Genomic DNA, 20,679 nt, shown 5'->3' on the forward strand with positions numbered 1-20,679 from the left:
CCTAACTAACCCTAACCCTAAAACAGATTGAAATGCAATAGAGCGATACTAGGGTCATAATTATGGGTGACAATTTCATATGAAGCTAGAAAAAACTGCCGTTCAAACAGAAAAGATCCCAAATTTCTGAAAATGCTTTGGACAGGCAAAGAGTTAATGTCACAGATAGCCTCACTGTGAAAATATACTTTGAGTAACATAATAAACTGAGGATCTATTCCCTTTGAACGGTAGATCGAGAAATTAATTTTTTGTAACTAAACACTTTCAAACTTCGTATAGTGGTAGAAAGTGTCATATAAAACATCTTTTACTCTTAGCGTTTTTGAGAACGTGGAAATAACTACAAATATAATGTATTGTGTCTGACCCACGTAACACTTATTTCTTTATTGCCCACAAGGGGCTAAATATGGAGGGGACAAACAAGGACAGACAAACGGATAAAGTCGATTACATCGACCCCAGTGCGTAACTGGTACTTAATTTATCGACCCCGAAAGGATGAAAGGCAAAGTCGACCTCGGCGGAATTTGAACTCAGAACGTAACGGCAGACAAAATACCTATTTCTTTATTGCCCACAAGGGGCTAAATATAGAGGGGACAACAAGGACAGACAAAGGCATTAAGCCGATTACATCGACCCCAGTGCGTAACTGGTACTTAATTTATCGACCCCGAAAAGATGAAAAGCAAAGTCAGCCTCGGCGGAATTTGAACTCACAACGTAACAGCAGACAAAATACCTATTTCTTTATTACCCACGAGGGGCTAAACACACAAAGTACAAACGAGGACAGACAAACGGATTAAGTCGATTATATCGACTCCAGTACGTAACTGGTACTTAATTTATCGACCCTGAAAGGATGAAAAGCAAAGTCGGCCTCGGCGGAATTTGAACTCAGAACGTAACGGCAGACAAAATACCTATTTCTTTACTACCCACAAGGGGCTAAATACAGAAAGTACAAACGAGGACAGACAAACGGATAAAGTCGATTACATCGACCCCAGTGCGTAACTGGTACTTAATTTATCGACCCTGAAAGGATGAAAGGCAAGTCGGCCTCGGCGGAATTTGAACTCACAACGTAACGGCAGACGAAATACCTATTTCTTTATTACCAACAAGGGGCTAAACACACAAAGTACAAACAAGGACAGAAAAAGGGATTAAGTCGATTATATCGACTCCAGTACGTAACTGGTACTTAATTTATCGACCCCGAAAGGATGAAAGGCAAAGTCGGCCTCGGCGGAATTTGAACTCAGAACGTAACGGCAGACGAAATACTGCTACGCATTTCGCCCAGCGTGCTAACGTTTCTGCCAGCTCGCCTTATTATTGTTTTGTTTTTTTTTGTAAAGTCAGACGAAATGGTGCTAAACATTTTGCCCGGCGCGCTAACTATTCTGCCAGCTCACCCCCTCTAGACCCACGTAACACTTGCATGAATGTTAATATTAACCTATTTTCTGTATGAACGAGATAAGAAAGTAATTTTTATTCTAGATTACATCGAACACGAAAAAACTAAAGCAAAGCCGATCTCGGTTTTTGAATCAACTATCATAATACGAAAGTACTCTTCTATCGGAATCTGTAACACAAGCAACAAAAGCGAAAACTAGCGGGGCTCGTATTCTACACCTACGCTCCAATTTGAATGAAATTTAGGAGCTATTTCTAGCAAGGGCCTGTGACCATATTGTGGCTTCTCATTGGCTGGTCACAAAAGAAAAGAAATGTGACAAGGCAAGAGAGACAAATGCGAATGTCCTGTTATGTTTCTAACGCAGTTATCTTTCCTTAGTCAATTCAAAAGTTTTTCCTTTGGTCGCAGGTACGTAATTAAGATCTTAATTGGCCGTTTATTTCTCTGTATCTTTTTATATATTAACTTCCTCTGCCTGTGTAGAAGAAAAACACTAACTATATTAAGTATTTAATTATTTACACAGTTTAATTATCAATATTATCGTGGTGTAACAAATTTATAAGCCCCAAATCAACCCCGGTTAAATACATCTATGAACCGGCATACAGTTCCTTTATTTCTCTGTATCTTTTTATATATTGACTTGCTCTGCTCGTGTAGAAGAAAAACCGCTAACTATATTAAGTATTTAATTATTTACACAGTTTAATTATCAATATTATCTCGGTGTAACAAATTTATAAGCCCCCAAATCGACCCCCGTTAAATACATCTGTGAACCGGCTTACATCACGCTTTTATACGTACAGCCTATAAACCAAAAACGTTCCGACCCTTAATTATCTTTCTCTTATGTACAGCAAACAAGATCATATTATCTAACACGTCCTGCGATGATTTTGGGGTGGTATATTTAGCAGGCTTCGTCGGTTTGCGGCATATAAAATGTTAACCGTTTGTTTTTAGTGAATGAGCTAGACTGATTTATAGCGTAGTATTTGGACTTTAACCCCTTATAGTATTTAGTTTAGGGTTTATCGGGTTTCTCTCTGTTTCTAACAGAAACGACCGTTTTCCCCACCTCTCACTTGTTTTGAGCACCATATGTGTATAATAAATAACTTAAATCTCAGTATTTAACTGAGATTCTAAATATTCAATTAAACATTCTCGCAGACGTTGGAAGAATCGCTATTTTATCAACCCCAGATAAATACCTCTAGCTATATTTTTTTTTAAATATTCTGTCAAGGTCAGCTTTCCATTTTGCCCATACGAGGTCGATAAAATAAACACTGATCGAATACTAAACTCGCTTTAATATTCCTGTTCAGCATTTTCTTTATAACTTTGGTTAATTATTTTTCTTTTACAAAATTTATTCGGTAAATTTTCGGCAAAATTTCAACTCAGAGCGGACGAAATACCGCTAAGCATTTTGTCCGGCGTGCTAAAGATTCTGGACACTCCAATGACCAACTAGTACTTATTTTATCGAGCCTGAAAGGATGAAAAGCAAAGTTAGCCTCGGCGGAATTTGAACTCATAACGTAAAGACGGACGAAATACTGCTAAGCATTTCGTCTGGCGTGCTAACGTTTCTACCAGTTCGCCGTCTTTTAAAAATGTTATAATAATCCTTTGTGGAGGGGAATAGTCGATTACATCGACCCCACTGTTTCACAATTTATCAACCCTGTAAGGATGAAAGGTAAAGAATGCCTCGGCGGCATTTGAACTGGGAACGTAAAGATGGAGGTAATACCTAATTCTTTACTACCCACAAGGGGCTAAACACAGAGGAGACAAACAAGGACAGACAAGGGGATTATGTGCATAACTGGTACTTATTTAATCGACCCCGAAAGGATGAAAGGCAAAGTCGACCTCAGTGGAATTTGAACTCACAACGTAACGGCAGAGACGAAATACCTATTTCTTTACTACCCACAAGGGGCTAAACACAGAGGAGACAAACAAGGACAGGCAAACGGATTAAGTCAATTATATTGACCCCAGTGCGTAACTGGTACTTATTTAATCGACCCCGAAAGGATGAAAGGCAAAGTCGACCTCAGTGGAATTTGAACTCACAACGTAACGGCAGACGAAATACCTATTTCTTTACTACCCACAAGGGGCTAAACACAGAGGAGACAAACAAGGACAGGCAAACGGATTAAGTCGATTACATCGACCTCAGTGCGTAACTGGTACTTATTTAATCGACCCCGAAAGGATGAAAGGCAAAGTCGACCTCGACGGAATTTGAACTCAGAACGTAGCAGCAGACGAAATACCTATTTTTTTACTACCCACAAGGAGCTAAACACAGAGGGGGACAAGCAAGGGCAGACACACGGATTAAGTCGTTTACATCGACCACAGTGCGTAACTGGTACTTATTTAATCGACCCTGAAAGGATGAAAATCAAAGTCGACCTCAGTGGAATTTGAACTCAGAACGTAACGGTAGACGAAATACGGCTATGCATTTCGCCCGGCATGCTAACGGTTCTGCCAGCTCGCCACCTTAATCTTCATAATCTTATCACTGCCTTTTCACAAGAGCTTAGTGAGAACAGTACAAAGGGCAAGATAAGACACAGTTAAGGAAGGTGAGAAGAAAATTTATATAAAAAACGTATAAAAATAAGAATTTAGAAAAAATACCCTCAATGCCCTCATTATTGATGAGTAGCTCCCTAGAGACAATCAAGAAACCCTTAAAATCCTGGATAAGCTTAAGCACTAAGGGGCAGGTACCTTTTCTCAGCTATCTTTCTCCTCCCCTGGTCTGCAGGCTATTTCTTGGGCAAGCTGTGGCCCTCGACATGTTGTGTGGCCCTCCTTGAGTGTCTTGGTCAGTGCTTTTCAAAACTTTTGCTGGGGTGGAACCCCAAGGAAACATTCCACTGGCTCGAGGAACCCCTGTGCAATAATTTAATAGTCTTATGCACACATATCTGCACAGGAGAATTAAAAATTACTGCCGATTTTAGCAGTTTTGTAACTTCTTGCAGAACTCCTGGACTGTACTGGCGGAACCCTGGTTGAAAACCACTGGTCTAGGTTGATAATTTGCAGCATAACCTAAGAGCAGTGACATCTCAAATTCTTCTTAATACTGAAAATATAGTAAAGAATGTGAAAGGGCAAAAATCTCATTGATAGAGATAATGAAATTTGTTCTTTAATAAAATCTCAATGAATTTTCTTTCGTTTTCTTTTTGACCTCAATATTTTAATCTATTATTTATTTACACTAGTAATCATCATCATGATGGGTATATTGGGCTTCATATATTTGTACCCGAGTGTCAGTTTGATGGCATGCACTGTTGAAAAGTCAAGAGATATGGTAAATAAAAAAGGTAGCAGTAGTACAAATAATTGTCGGAGCCCTGGGAACAGTGAGTAAAAATCTCGAGAAGTATGTGGAACAAATAGGGGCTGCAATAAGGGTGGAGTACTGGCAGAAAACAGCACTGCTTGGAACCGCTTGAATACTGTGGAAGGTGCTCAGAAAATAAGTGTTACTTTAGTTCACTGGTAGTGAACAGCCGACACCATAGTACATGTCCAGCGTTAGAAGCTGTGCAATGATAATAATAATGATAATAATAATTTAATGTTAATAAAATGTGAAATGCTTGGGGCATGACTTTTGGCCCATTCTCTGTGTCTGTCTGTCTATGTATGTATGTATATATATATATATATATATATATATATATATAATATATACACTACTAATATAAGATTAAGTATTTTTACAGAAAAAAATTTCATCAAAATGTGGCAGCATATTAAAAGGTTAAAAGGTGATCTCATTCTTGCTCACAACATCATAAGCGGGAAGTGTAACCTCTCGAAAGAGCTGTTCTTCGCTCCTGCTCCAGAGCGTCGGCTGCGGGGTCACTCCGAAAAGCTCTATCTGCGACGATTTCATCTCAATTGAAGGAGAGGGGCTTTCTCCGTCCGGGTTGCAGATCCGTGGAATAAGCTGCCGGACGAGATAGTGAAGATGCCAACGATTGCTCGGTTCAAAGTCTCCCTTGACCAGAAATGGCCTGAACTCTTTGCATGAACACCCTCCCTGTACATAACTCCATGTCCCCCTACATGACCTTGCTTTTTGCTTTTTGAGCCAAAAAATTAACTTATATACATATATACACACACACATATATATATATATATATATATATATATATATATATATATACACACATATACATACACACACATATATATACATATATATATATAACTATAAATAAGGGCTAAAGAAAATTATTTCTATGCCAATATGCTGATAACAGACATTTAAATCGTCAATTTCCACATACTATTATATACCGTATTTCTGTGGTGGGTATATAATAATATGTGGAAAATGATTTAAAAGTCTGTTATCAGCATATTGGCACGGAAATAATTTTCTTTTGCCCTTGTTTATAAGTTATATATATATATATGTATATATATATGTGTGTGTGTATATATGTATATATATGTGTGTGTGTATATATGTATATATATGTATGTATGTATATAAGTTAAGTTAATTTTTTGGCTCAAAAACATAAAGCAAGGCCATGTAGAGGGACATGGAGTTATGTACAGGGAGGGTGTTCATGCAAAGAGTTGAGGCCATTTCTGGTCAAGAGAGACTTTGAACCGAGCGGTCGTTGGCATCTTCACTATCTCGTCCGGTAACTTATTCCACGGATCTGCAACCCGGACGGAGAAAGCCCCTCTCCTTCGATTGAGATGAAATCGTCGCAGATAGAGCTTTCCGGGGTGACCCCACAGCCGATACTCTGGAGCAGGAGTGAAGAACACCTCTTTCGAGAGGTTACACTTTCCGCTTATGATGTTGTGAGCAAGAATGAGATCACCACGGCGTCGTCGTTTTTCTAGAGAATAAAGGTCAAGCGTCTTCAGCCTTTCTTCATAAGACAAATGCTTGAGACCAAGAACCATGCGGGTAGCCAGCTTCTGGACTCTTTCGCGATGATGTATGTCTTTGAGGAGATAAGGAGAAGAGGCTTGCGTACAGATATACACACACAATATGCTGTATGTATATATATATAGTTAAATGACTCGGCTGCTCTCATTATTCCTTGAATTTTCATGCATTCTTTTATTTCTTTTCTACTTTTGTCAGATTCCTCAGTTTGAAAGTAATAATGAGTAATCTTGAACAGGTATCATCGAACAAATGTTTTGGAGGCTTCCAGAAAGTCTTCAAACATTCCAGGTAAACAACACCCTTCCTTCTTTCCTTTCGTTTTTCCCTGCTTCCCTCTTTTACCTGTTTTTCTTCTTACCTATTTCAACGAAAATAATCGTATACACACTAAATACCGTTTGAAAAACTCAACGAGATATTAAGACCGAGCTAAAGAATTCTTTGTTTCCAGATTGAAACGTAATTTATCATCACTTCGCAGGCATAGCAATTGGTTCACCATTATCCCCAGCAGTAACAAACATCTATGCGAAGTACTTTAATAAAAGTCAGGTTCATTCTTTATTCATCATTATCATTCAGTGTCCACCTTGCGGTTTATTGGAGGCAGATTTTCTGCGACTGGGGTGCCCTTCCTGTCACCAACTCTCTGTTGTTTCCAAACAAGGTAATATTTCCCTATGATCAGACATGTTTCTGTAGTAAATTGGGAGGGAATGACACTGCTTGTATGACAGGGGCATCCATTTTAGGACTAGCGCATGAAGTCAAGAAAAGGAGATACCCTCACCTATCTCTCTCATCTCCATCCATCTATCTGTCTATCTACCTGTCTATCCATCTGTTTATCTATGTCTGTCTCTGTCTAACTGTGTGTCTATATCTATCTGTCTTTCTTTATATATATCTGTCTTTCTATCTGTCTGTCTGTCTATCTATCTATCATCTATCTAGGTAGCTAGCTAGCTAGCTATTTTTCTATCTATCTGTCAGTCTATCTTTCTATCTATCTATTCATGTCTGTGTGTCTGTCTTCTGTCTGTCTGTCTATCTGTCTATTCATCTCTCTATTCATATGTCCATCTGTCCATCTATCAATCAAATTCTCTTTTCAGTTCTGAATTGAAATGTGAAATGAAATTCGGTATTTATTTACCTGCGAAATCTGAATTTGGCAAACTTCCTGTGCTCTATTGGCTTTCCGGTGAGTTTAATTCCCTTAGTCCCTGATTCAATTACTGGTACTTGGTTAGATGGCAGGGGAGACAACTGACCATTTCTGGTACAAAAACCTCATCATCATCATTAAATTGTGGCCCTGCAGGAAGAAATTTACTTCCCCACTACAAGGTCCCAGGATCAGTGGTCTTCAACCAGGGTTCTGTGGAACCTTGGGGTTCTGCCAGTACAGTCCAGGGGTTCCACAAGAAGTTACAAAACTTCTAAAATCGGCAGTAATTTTTATTTCTCCTGTGCAGATATGTGTGCATAAGACTATTAAATTATTGCACAGGGGTTCCTCGAGCCAGTGGAATGTTTCCTTGGGGTTCCGCTCTAGCAAAAAGTTTGAAAAGCACTGCCTTAGGCAAATGTCTTCTACTATAGTTCCAGCTGACTAAAGACTTTTGAGTGAATTTGGTAGCCTAATGTTAAAAGAAGCCTGATGTGTTTGTGTGTGTGTGTATAGGCATAGGAGTGGCTGTGTGGTAAGTAACTTGCATAGCAACCACATGGTTCTGGGTTCAGTCCCACTGAGTGGCATCTTGGGCAAATGTCTTCTGCTATAGCCCCGGGCCGACCAATGCCTTGTGAGTGGATTTGGTAGATGGAAACTGAAAGAAGCCTGTCGTATATATGTATATATATATATATGTATGCGTGTGTGCTTGTGTGTCTGTGTTTGTCCCCCTAGCATTGTTTGACAACCGATGCTGGTGTGTTTATCATCCTCATTGTTTAATGTCCACTTTCCATACTGGCATAGATTTGGCAAAGTTTCCACGGCTCGTCTGTCGCTACGTTCTGAGTTTGAATTCCGCCGAGGTCAACTTTGTCTCTCATCCTTTTCATCATCATCATCATCATCGTTTAACGTCCGTTTTCCATGCTAGCATGGGTTGGACGGCTCGACCAGGGTCTGGGAAGCCAGGAGGCTGCACCAGGCTTCAGTCTGATCTGCCCTTCCTAACGCCAACCACTCTGTGAGTGTAGTGGGTGCTTTTTACATGCTACCAGCACAGGTGCAAGGGGAATCTGGCAGTGGCCACGATCGGTCGGTGCTTTTAACGTGCCATCGGCACGGAAGCCAGTTAATGCGGCGCTGGCATCGGCCACGTTCGGATGGTGCTTATTTATGTGCCACCGGCACAGAAGCCAGTCAAGGCGGTGCTGGCATCGGCCATGTTCGGATGGTGCTTTTTATGTGCCACCGGCACAGAAGCCAGTCAAGGCGGTGCTGGCATCGGCAATGTTCGGATGGTGCTTTTTATGTGCCACCAGCACAGGTATCACAACTATTTCCATTTGATATTTATTTCGATGTTCATGTACTTGACTCAATAGGTCTCCTCAAGCACAGTGGGTTATTCTGAAATCCAAGGTACTTTGAATGGGCTGGGGCTATGCCGAGCTGGTGCAGGAAGCAGCCCGGGTCTTTGCAGTCACAGCATATCTCCAGGAGTTCAAATTCTATTTAGGTTAACTTTGCTTTTTCTTCTCTCAGAATCAATAAAATTTGTACCAGTCATATACTGTGAGCCAGTGTAATCGACTAGATTTTTTTCCTATTACAGTTGATTGCCTTATGGTCCCCCTGCCATCTCTGGTTCCTTTTGATTCTACCATTTCTCTTTAATTTCTTCCTCCTTTAGGTTTGACATGTACTGAGCAGAATTTCGTAACAAAATCTGGTTTCCAAAGATATGCAGCAGAACACAACATCATCGTTGTTGCACCTGACACAAGTCCAAGTAAGTATACAGTTTTGGCCATTTCTATACAACAATACCTCTGTTACTTCACCAAATACATACATACATACATACATACATACATACATATATATATATATATATATATATATATATATATATATATATATATAAGTAAATAAATGGAGTTGAACGCAGATGCTATTCAAATTCTTTTACTTTCGACATATGTTTCGAAGACAAATAATCAAGCAAAATTCACGCAAGTAACATGGATGAAGCGACCTATTCAAAGATAGAAACTCCGGGTTAAGGTGCAGTAATTTGTATAGGAGAAATAAATAAATGAAGTTGAATGCAGATGTTATTAAAATTCTTTTACTTTCGACATATGTTTCGAAGACAACATTGGTTTTATTCCAAAGGAATAAACGGTGTAAAATGCAATCTTCTCATCAGGAAAGAAAAAGAGCTTATCTCAACAACAAGACATTATAACAATTTTGATAGGCTCTCTTTCTTTCCTGATGAGAAGATTGCATTGTACACCGTTTATTCCTTTGGAATAAAACCAATGTTGTCTTCGAAACATATGTCGAAAGTAAAAGAATTTGAATAACACCTGCGTTCAACTCCATTTATTTACTTATAATACACAAATTACTGCACATTAACCCGGAGTTTCTACCTTTGAAAAGGTCGCTACATCCTTGTTACTTGCGTGAATTTTGCTAACCTGGTAACTGTTTATTGATGATGTCAAACTGGTCGCTCCTCGCGGTGATATAGAGGATCTTCGTCGATGCCTCCACCAAATTTGGAGATGGTCTAACGAATGAGACCTGTGTCTGAACGTGTCAAAGTGCTGTCATCTGCCTGTTGGCTCTCCTCCTGCAACTCAACTTGATTTTGAGCTGGGTCGTCTGCTGCTGGAGAGGACCGATCAGGTAAAGGACCTGGGTATCTTGGTGGATTCCTCCTTTTTGCCTTCGGCCCAGTGCGTCCATGCTGCCAACAAAGCACGTGGAATTCTGTTCTTGATTCGACGGTCATTCGGAATGCTCACAGCAGCCATATTCCTACCGCTCTATGTCACACTGGTGAGACCCATATTGGAGTACAGGATTCAAGCCTCTTCTCCTTATCTCCTCAAAGACATACAGCATCTCGAAAGAGTCCAGAAGCTGGCTACCCGCATGGTTCTTGGTCTCAAGAATTTGTCTTCTGAAGAAAGGCTGAAGACGCTCGACCTTTATTCTCTAGAAAAACGCCGACGCTGTGGTGACCTCATTCTTGCCTACAACACCATAAGTGGAAAGTGTAACCTCTCGAAAGAGCTGTTCTTCACTCCTGCTCCAGAGCGTCGGCTGCGGGGTCATTCCGAAAAGCTCTATCTACGACGATTTCATCTCAATCAAAGAAGAGCTTTCTCCGTCCGGGTTGTGGATCCGTGGAATAAGCTGCCGGACGAGATAGTGAAGATGCCGACGACCGCTTTGTTCAAAGTCTCTCTTGACCATAAATGGCCTGAACTCTTTGCATGAACACCCTCCCTGTACATAACTCCATGTCCCCCTACATGGCCTTGCTTTTTGCTTTTTGAGCCAAAAAATTAACTAACTAACTAACTAACTATTGAATTTTCCATGTTAACAGTAAACAAAGGATATTTCATTCATCCATTTATATATATATATATATATATATGTATATATATATATATATATGTATGTATTTATATATAAGAGGAATGGAAGATGGAGACAAACACACTGACAAATGAAGTGAGTTCATGGCTCGCAGGATGCCCTGCTGTGGTAACCTTGGATCGTAGAGTGACCTGCTGTGCTTGAAGAGACGTATTGAGTCAAGTATGTCAACATCAAAATAAAAGTCAAATGGAAATTGTAGTTGTGAGCCCTGTGCCGGTGGCATGTAAAAAGCACCATTAGAACGTGGCAGATGCCAGCGCCACTTGATTGACATTCGTGTCGGCGACACGTAAAAAGCACCAGTCGATCGTGGCTGTTTGGCAGCCTCCTTTGGCCCCTGTGGCGGTGGCACGTAAAAAGCACGCTCTACACTCACGGAGTGGTTGGCGTTAGGAAGGGCATCCAGCTGTAGAAACACTGTCAGATCAGGCAGGAGCCTGGTGCAGCCTCCTGGCTTCCCAGATCCCGGTCGAACCGTCCAACCCATGCTAGCATGGAAAATGGACGTTAAACGATGATGATGTATATATATACATATATACATATATATATATATATAGTTGTTTGTATTATTGTTGTCCTTCATGTTTTACAGGGGGCTGTAACATTGAGGGTGAAGATGATAGCTATGACTTTGGTTCCGGTGCTGGTTTCTATGTGGATGCAACTCAACCAAAATGGAGCACCAACTACCGAATGTATTCTTACATTGTAAAGAAGTAAGTTCTACCATTTTACAAACATTTACCGCCACCATCACCACCACCACCACCTTTATTTCATGTCACCTTTATATATAAAACTGAAGTTGTGTGTGTGTCTGTCTACTCCGATTTAGATTCCTAACTACTACCACATTTTGCGGTGCAGTTTAACCAAAAGCGGGTATCCTATAGTCGTGATTCATATCGAGCCCTTCTGGGTATTAGCGCGCGTCTACGATGAGTCTACAATTTATAAAAATATTTACCATCATTTTTTCGTTTTTTTTAATGCATTTTTTGCTCTGTTTATATAAGGGAAGTAACTCTCTAAAATGCTTATAGTTATTTCCCTTACAAACCGAGCAACGCCGGGCGATACTGCTAGTTATTATTATTATTCTATTATTATTATTATTAGATTCATGCGTAACAAACCATGATTTTGATGTATTTCAGCTGCCAAAATTGATAGAATCCAACTTCCCAGTCTTACCAGAAAAGAAATCCATTTCTGGCCATAGGTGAGTCAGAAATTTCTTTTCTTTGACCCTTTGCCAATCCTTGTCCCTTCATGCCCCTTAAAAAAAACAAAGCCTTTAAAAAATTTCACTGATTTTAGATTAAACTTTTATGGTAAGCTTTCACGGTCTGGAACAGAAGGACCCTATGCGACTGTTCGCTACGGGTGTCAACCCCCTACTGAACATGCCGTATGCTCAGTCCGATTCTTCCTGGCAAGATCATGTCCAAACAAGTAGGGGCAGGTTTGCGTTGCGAAAATGCAACCAAGGAAATATTTTAAGAATCTTATTTCTTTATTACCCAAAAGGGGCTAATCATAGAGGGAAGAAACAAGGGCAGACAAACGGATTAAATCGATTACATCGATCCCCAGTGCGTCACTGGTACTTAATTTATCGACCCCGAAAGGATGAAAGGCAAAGTCGACCTCGGCAGAATTTGAACTCAGAACGTAACGGCAGACAAAATACCTATTTCTTTACTACCCAAAAGGGGCTAAACATAGAGGGAACAAATTAAGTACCAGTGACGCACTAGGGTCGATATAATCAACTTAATCCGTCTGTCTGTCCTTTTGTCCTCTCTGTGGGCCTTGTGGGCAGTAAAGAAAAAGGTATTTTGTCTGCCGTTAAATTTTGAGTTCAAATTCCGCCGAGGTCGACTTTGCCTTTCATCCTTTCAGGATCGATAAATTAAGTACCAGTTACGGACTGGGGTCGATATAATCGACTTAATCCCTTTGTCTGTCCTTGTTTGTACTTTGTGTGTTTAGCCCCTTGTGGGCAGAAAAAAAAACGTATTTTGTCTGCCGTTAAATTTTTGAGTTCAAATTCTGCCGAGGTCGACTTTGCCTTTCATCCTTTCGGAGTCGATAAATAAAGTACCAGTTAATCAACTTAATCCATTTGTCTGTCCCTGATTGTCCCCTCCGTGTCTAGCCCCTTGTGGGCAGTAAAGAAACAACAAACATATATACAATGGGCTTCGTTTAGTTTCTGTCTCCCAAATCCACTCAAGGGTTTGATCTCCCTGAGGCTATAGTAGAAGACATTCACCCAATCTGCCAGGTAATGGGACTGAACCTGGAACCATGGGGTTGGGAAGCAAACTTCTTACCACTCAACCACACCTGTACCTGTAATTACCTTCTTAATGGCGGTGAGCTGGCAGAAACGTTAGCGCGCCGGGCGAAATGCGTAGCTGTATTTTGTCTACCGTTACGTTCTGAGTTCAAATTCCGCCGAGGTCGACTTTGCCTTTCATCCTTTCGGGGTCGATTAAATGAGTACCAGTTACGCACTGGGGGTCGATGTAATCGACTTAATACCTATGTCTGTCCTTGTTTGTCCCCTCTATGTTTAGCCCCTTGTGGGTAGTAAAGAAATAGGTATCTTTCAGCTTCTCTGTGTTCCTTACTCTCATGGATTTGGTTGGCCCAGGGCTGTTTTAGAAGTCAGTAGGATTGAACCTGGCCCCACATGTTTGGAACCATGGGGACTGGGAAGCAAACTTCTTACCACTCAACCACACCTGTACCTGTAATTACCTTCTAATTATCCCCTTCTTTATGTTGCAGCATGGGCGGACATGGTGCCTTGGTGATAGCCTTAAAGAATCCAACAGGGTACAAGTCTGTGAGTGCCTTTGCCCCAATCTGTAACCCAGTTAAATGTAACTGGGGTAAAAGGCCTTTACAGGGTATTTGGGTGAAAAGGAAGATGATTGGCATGTAAGTATTAATAAATTTTATCAGCATCAGCAGCATATGTTTTTATGTGCTACTATTAGTTTCATGTGCTGAGAGCATGCCAAACAGCATTTTTGAACAAGTCTGGTGGTCCTATAGCACAATGCCTGATGGTTTTGCTAGGACACCAGACATGTTAAAAATATGCCTAGCATGTTCTCAGCATATAAAATTAATAGTAGCACATAAAAACATATATTGTTTTTATCAAATGATATTTATCTCTCACCAGACGGAGTACATTTTTGTGTTGATCTGACCATGTGTGATTCTTACTGAGCTGCAAACGATGATGTCACCGATTGTTGCTGAACTGCAAATGATGATGTCATTGATTGTTGCTGAACTGCAAATGATGATGTCACCGATTGTTGCTGAACTGCAAATGATGATGTCACTGATTGTTGCTGAACTGCAAATGATGATGTCACTGATTGTTGCTGAACTACAAATGATGATGTCATTGATTGTTGCTGAGCTGCAAACGATGATGTCACCGATTGTTGCTGAATGCAAATGATGATGTCATTGAATTGTTGCTGAGCTGCAAATGATGATGTCACTGATTGTTGCTGAACTGCAAATGATGATGTCATTGATTGTTGCTGAGCTGCAAACGATGATCACCGATTGTTGCTGAACTGCAAATGATGATGTCATTGATTGTTGCTGAGCTGCAAATGATGATGTCACTGATTGTTGCTGAACTGCAAATGATGATATCACCGATTGTTGCTGAACTGCAAATGATGATGTCATTGATTCTTGCTGAGCTGCAAACGATGACGTCACTGATTGTTGCTGAACTGCAAATTGTGATCTCACATTCTTTAGAACATTGACACACACACACACACAATCCACAGAGGTGTACATAACTTGAGGAGAGCAACATGTCAGTAAACAACCAGGTTTAATCATGAAATATTTGAAGAACTGATAGTTTTAAAGTCTGTTTCTTAAATGTGTTTTTTTCATTTACCTAGGAATATGATACCTGTAGTTTGATCAAGAAGAACGGAAGTCCATTTGCTGACATCCTCATTGACCAGGTAACTGTAGTTAATCACTTTCTGACCCACTTTGCAAAACAGGTATTCTAATAAGACGCACAGACACACCCAGGCACATTGTCTCTTTTGCCGAACCGCTAAGTTACGGTGACGTAACATACCAGCATCGGTTGTCAAATGATATTGGTGGGACAAACACGGACACACAAACACATACCTATATATACATATATACGACGGGCTTCTTTCAGTTTCCGCTGAGGTCAACTTTGCCTTTCATCTTTTCAGGGTCGATAAAATAAGTACCAGTTTCGTACTGAGGTCAATCTAATTGGCTGGCCCCCTCCCCCAATTACATCGTCATCATCATCGTTTAATGTCCGTTTTCCATGCTAGCATGGGTTGGATGTTTTGACCAGGGTCTGGGAAGCCAGGAGGCTGCATCAAGCTCCAGTCTGATCTGGCAGTGTTTCTACAGCTGGATGCCCTTCCAAATGCCAACCACTCCGTGAGTGTAGTGGGTGCTTTTTAAGTGCCACCGGCATAGGTATCATAACTACAATTTCCATTTGATTTTTATTTTGATGTTGGTGTTGATGTCCTTGACTCAATAGGTCTCCTCAAGCACAGTGGGGTCACTCTACGATCCAAGGTTAGCACAGCAGGCCGTCCTGCGTGCCATGAACTCACTTCATTTGTCGGGTTTGATTGAATTATGTGACTGCTAAAAGGTTGGTTTAGTATTGTAGAGTTGAGGCTATCATTAGGTGAGACAAGCTGACTGACAGGTGACGGTCGTTTAAAAAAAGCGCGGGCTAAAACTACGCGCCTTCACTAGTCAGTTAAGGTGAGACAGTGTCACGTGACAACTTGCTGGAGCCTATGCGGCAGGTATTTAAATGGAAAAATTTGACAAGACAGTCAGTCACCGGCTGACACTCGCTGACGATACATCGAAGAGGCCAGGGAACAGAAGAAAGAAGACATGCACCCAACACCAGAGCTGAAGACACCTCCAAAAGGGGAGCCCCGCCACGTCATAACGGTAGAGGAGTAGGGGCCAAAACCGGACGTGGTTCCTCCTGATGATGTCTTGAGCTAACTGGATCCTATAAAGGAGCTGTTGTGGTAGCAGACCACGAAACACGGTTGTAATTCCTCCATTTTAGGATTGAAACCAGATTAGGTCTGGATTAATTGGGATTTTAATTTTGTATTTTAGGGTTTGGCTGATGACTTTCTAAAGGAGCAGTTATTAACAGAGAATTTGGAGAAGGCTACTGCGGAGAAAAATGTTGTAGCCACAGTCCGGAAACAAGAGGTAAGAACTTGGAATATCATCATCTTTTGCCGAACCGCTAAGTTACGGGGACATAAACACACCAGCATCGGTTATCAAGCGATGTTGGGGGGGACAAACACAGACACACAAACATATACACACACACATACATATATATATATATATATATATATATATATATATACACACACACATGATGGGCTTCTTTAAGTTTCCGTTCACCAAATCCACTCACAAGGCTTTGGTTGGCCCGAAGTTATTGTAGAAGACACTTGCCCAAGGTGCCACGCAGTGGGACCGAACCCGGAATCATGTGGTTGGTAAGCAAGCTACTTACCACACACCCACTCCTAGTGTGTACTTTCCATACATAACAGAAGGTGTGATTTGATGGAGATTTGGTTGCTATTTCTGGCAGGACAAGTTGCTACGTAGAGGCTCTCTCGCTTTTACTAGGAGTCCTTCAAAAGGGTTCTACTTGTTTTGGGAGTAAAAGACTTAATCACTCACTGCTTTACACCACCACCACTGCCATTCTGATTCTTCTTGAGGGAATACATAAAGAATACATGTATGTCTGTGGAATACTCTACCACTTACCAGTTCAGTTACTCAAACAACTGAATCCTTATCATCCAAATCACTGAAGATCCATCATCATCACCATCGTCATCTTAATTGTCATCATCGTTAATTAACATCTGTTTTTACATGCTGGCATGGGTCGGATGGATTGACAGGATCCAGTGAGTCTCCAGGGATGCCTTATGCTCCAATGGTTTCTTTGCTTGGATACGGCCCTTCCAACTAATACCAGCTATTACAGTATGTACTTAGTGCTGTTCTCGTGCTACAGGCACTAGTGAAGTTGCTGAGTAACTTGCTCAAGAGATAGAAGATCTAAGACTAAGTGTGTGTGTGTGTGTGTTTGTGCAGTATTTAAAAAATTTCAAAAAATTTTACGTGCTGGTCCCCTTACATTTTTTTCGATGATTTGCCGTCCCCTGTAAAATGCAGGATTATCAATGGAATTTTACATGCTAGTCCCCTTACAGTTTTTTTCGATGATTTGCCGTCCCCTGTAAAATGCAGGATTATCAACATGGAAATTTTACATGCTAGTCCCTTACAGTTTTTTTCGATGATTTGCCGTCCCCTGTAAAATGCAGGATTATCAACATGGAAATTTTAATGCTAGTCCCCTTACAGTTTTTTCGATGATTTGCCGTCCCCTGTAAAATGCAGGATATCAACATGGAAATTTTACATGCTAAGTCCCCTTACAGTTTTTTCGATGATTTGCCGTCCCCTGTAAAATGCAAGATTATCAACATGGAAATTTTACATGCTAGTCCCCTTACAGTTTTTTTCGATGATTTGCCGTCCCCTGTAAAATGCAGGATTATCAACATGGAAATTTTACATGCTGGTCCCCTACATTTTTTTTCATGATTTGCCGTCCCCTGTAAAATGCAGGATTATCAACATGGAAATTTTACATGCTAGTCCCCTTACAGTTTTTTTCGATGATTTGCCGTCCCCTGTAAAATGCAGGATTATCAACATGGAAATTTTACATGCTGGTCCCCCTTACAGTTTTTTTCGATGATTTGCCGTCCCCTGTAAAATGCAGGATTATCAACATGGAAATTTTACATGCTAGTCCCCTTACAGTTTTTTTCGATGATTTGTGCCGTCCCCTGTAAAATGCAGGATTATCAACATGGAAATTTTACATGCTAGTCCCCTTACAGTTTTTTTCGATGATTTGCCGTCCCCTGTAAAACAAGATTATCAACATGGAAATTTTACATGCTGGTCCCCTTACAGTTTTTTTCGATGATTGCCGTCCCCTGTAAAATGCAGGATTATCAACATGGAAATTTTACATGCTAGTCCCCTTACAGTTTTTTTCGATGATTTGCCGTCCCCTGTAAAATGCAGGATTATCAACATGGAAATTTTACATGCTGGTCCCCCTTACAGTTTTTTTCGATGATTTGCCGTCCCCTGTAAAATGCAGGATTATCAGCATGGAAAAAAATTACATACACTCGTGTACCGTAATTTCTGGACTATGAACCACAGTGCCCATAGATCTACAACCCCCGAAAACCATAAGTTAATCCAGGAAATGCCCTATTGGGATACAATAAATGCACTTCAAAATATGGGGAATCGGTTGGTTATAAGACAACAATGTTCCTGCCTCAAATGTCCATCTTCTATTTTCAGGGCTACGACCACAGTTACTACTTCATCGCATCTTTTATTGGTGACCACATTAAGCATCACGCTAAATATCTGAATTAAGGAAGCAGCTGCTGATATATAGACCGTTTTTTTCCTGCCGGTTGAAGTTTTCAGAAGAAATAACAGATTTATGTTTGGTATTTTTATAGCTAATTAAAATATGTGGTGCTAATCAATACCTCGTTATCAATTTTCTTTCCCTGCTTAATGCAGCATTTAAATAAAAAACGTAAACTTGTATTCCCAGAGTAGATCCATCACAAGCAAAAGCTTGTCCTAATTATTTTCATAAGTTTGTCCTAAATCCCCCAGACCTTTTAGTTGGCCGTTATTTTGCTTGTATTGAGTAATAGAAATATTTTCTTTGAGTAATATAAATATTTCCCTAACCCTAATTTCCTTTCAGAAGTCTTAAGTTACCCTGGTATTTCAGAAGAAATAACAGATTTATGTTTGGTATTTTTGTAGCTAATTAAAATATCCGGTGCTAATCAATACCTCGTTATCAATTTTCTTTTCCTGCTTAATGCAGCATTTAAATAAAAAACATAAACTTGTATTTGTATTCCAGAGTAGATCCTTCACAAGAAAAAAGCTTGTCCTAATCATTTTCATAAGTTTGTCCTAAATCCCCAGACCTTTTAGTTGGCCCTTGTTTTGTTTGTATTGAGTAATATAAATATTTCCCTAACCCTAAATTCCTTTCAGAAGTCTTAAGTTACTCTGGTATTTCAGAAGAAATAACAGATTTAGTTTGGTATTTTTATAGCTAATTAAAATATCTGGTGCTAATCAATAATGATTTCTATACTTCCAGAGGTCTACTGATGCTGGTGTGTTTACGTCCCCGTAACTTAGCACTTCAGCAAAAGAGACTGATAGAATAAGTACTAGGCTTACAAAGAATGTCTTGGGGTCGATTTGCTCGACTAAAGGCAGTGCTCCAGCATGGCCACAGTCACATGGCTGAAACAAGTAAAAGAGTAAATAGAAGAAAGGGAATAATCATACAAAGATTCTGAATAATTTGATAATTAAAAGAAATTATTAATTAAATGTTTTATGTTGGTAAATGAAAGATTATAAAAAATAACAGAAAGATAAAAACATCTGAGTTCTGAAATAGAAATACATGATATATAATATATTATAATAATTTTAATACATTATAATAATTTTAATATGGGTGGACACTCAGCTTAGCAGTAGGTCTTAAAAGGACCTGTTTGGAAAAAAATACATGGTGTCAGAAGGATATAGCACAAGGCTGACAGAGGCGGGAAGTGATGAAATGGAGGAGTAAAAAGGGTTATGTCTATTTGGGGCACGCAGTGGAGATGGATTGAGATGTGGATGTTGAAATCTTAAAGATAATAAGGGTAGGATGGAAGGTGTTTAACTTAATAAGGATGTACTCCAAACAAAGGTAGACAATGCCATAAGGGCCAGACTCTTTAATAGCATCATCGTACCTGTGCTCCTATAGGCGCGGAGTGGCTGTGTGGTAAGTAGCTTGCTAACCAACCACATGGTTCCAGGTTCAGTCCCACTGCATGGCATCTTGGGCTAGTGTCTTCTGCTATAGCCCCGGGCCGACCAATGCCTTGTGAGTGGATTTGGTAGACGGAAACTGAAAGAAGCCCATCGTATATATTTGTATAAATATATATATATATATTTATATACCGACCACATGGTTCTGGGTTCAGTCCCACTGCGTGGCATCTTGGGCAAGTGTCTTCTACTATAGCCCCAGGCCGACCAAAGCCTTGTAAGTGGATTTGGTGGACGGAAACTGAAAGAAGCCTGTCGTATATATGTATGTATATGTGTGTGTGTGTATGTCTGTTTGTCCCCCTAGCATTGCTTGACAACCGATGCTGGTGTGTTTACGTCACCGTCACTTAGCGGTTCGGCAAAAGAGACCGATAGAATAAGTACTGGGCTTACAAAAAGAATAAGTCCCGGGGTCAATTTTCTCGACTAAAGGCAGTGCTCCAGCATGGCCGCAGTCAAATGACTGAAACTAGTAAAAGAAAAAAAGAAAAGAATATGTAGGTGAGACATGGG

At 40.2% G+C, this 20,679-nt stretch overlaps 1 protein-coding gene across 1 annotated transcript; it reads left to right on the forward strand.

The window, feature by feature from the left end:
* The first annotated feature begins 1,507 nt into the window (after positions 1 to 1,507).
* LOC115230331 (S-formylglutathione hydrolase-like) lies at positions 1,508 to 18,785 on the forward strand. The gene is given in 11 exon segments (XM_029800534.2): positions 1,508 to 1,849; positions 6,621 to 6,713; positions 7,541 to 7,629; positions 9,296 to 9,394; positions 11,663 to 11,790; positions 12,228 to 12,292; positions 13,870 to 13,973; positions 13,976 to 14,022; positions 15,027 to 15,092; positions 16,276 to 16,374; positions 18,592 to 18,785. Coding segments are annotated over 11 exon segments (927 nt in total). The 5' UTR covers positions 1,508 to 1,790; the 3' UTR covers positions 18,670 to 18,785.
* The last annotated feature ends 1,894 nt before the right edge of the window (positions 18,786 to 20,679 follow it).

This window comes from Octopus sinensis, unplaced genomic scaffold, assembly GCF_006345805.1.
Source record: "Octopus sinensis unplaced genomic scaffold, ASM634580v1 Contig15355, whole genome shotgun sequence".
NCBI classification, from domain to species: domain Eukaryota; kingdom Metazoa; phylum Mollusca; class Cephalopoda; order Octopoda; family Octopodidae; genus Octopus; species Octopus sinensis.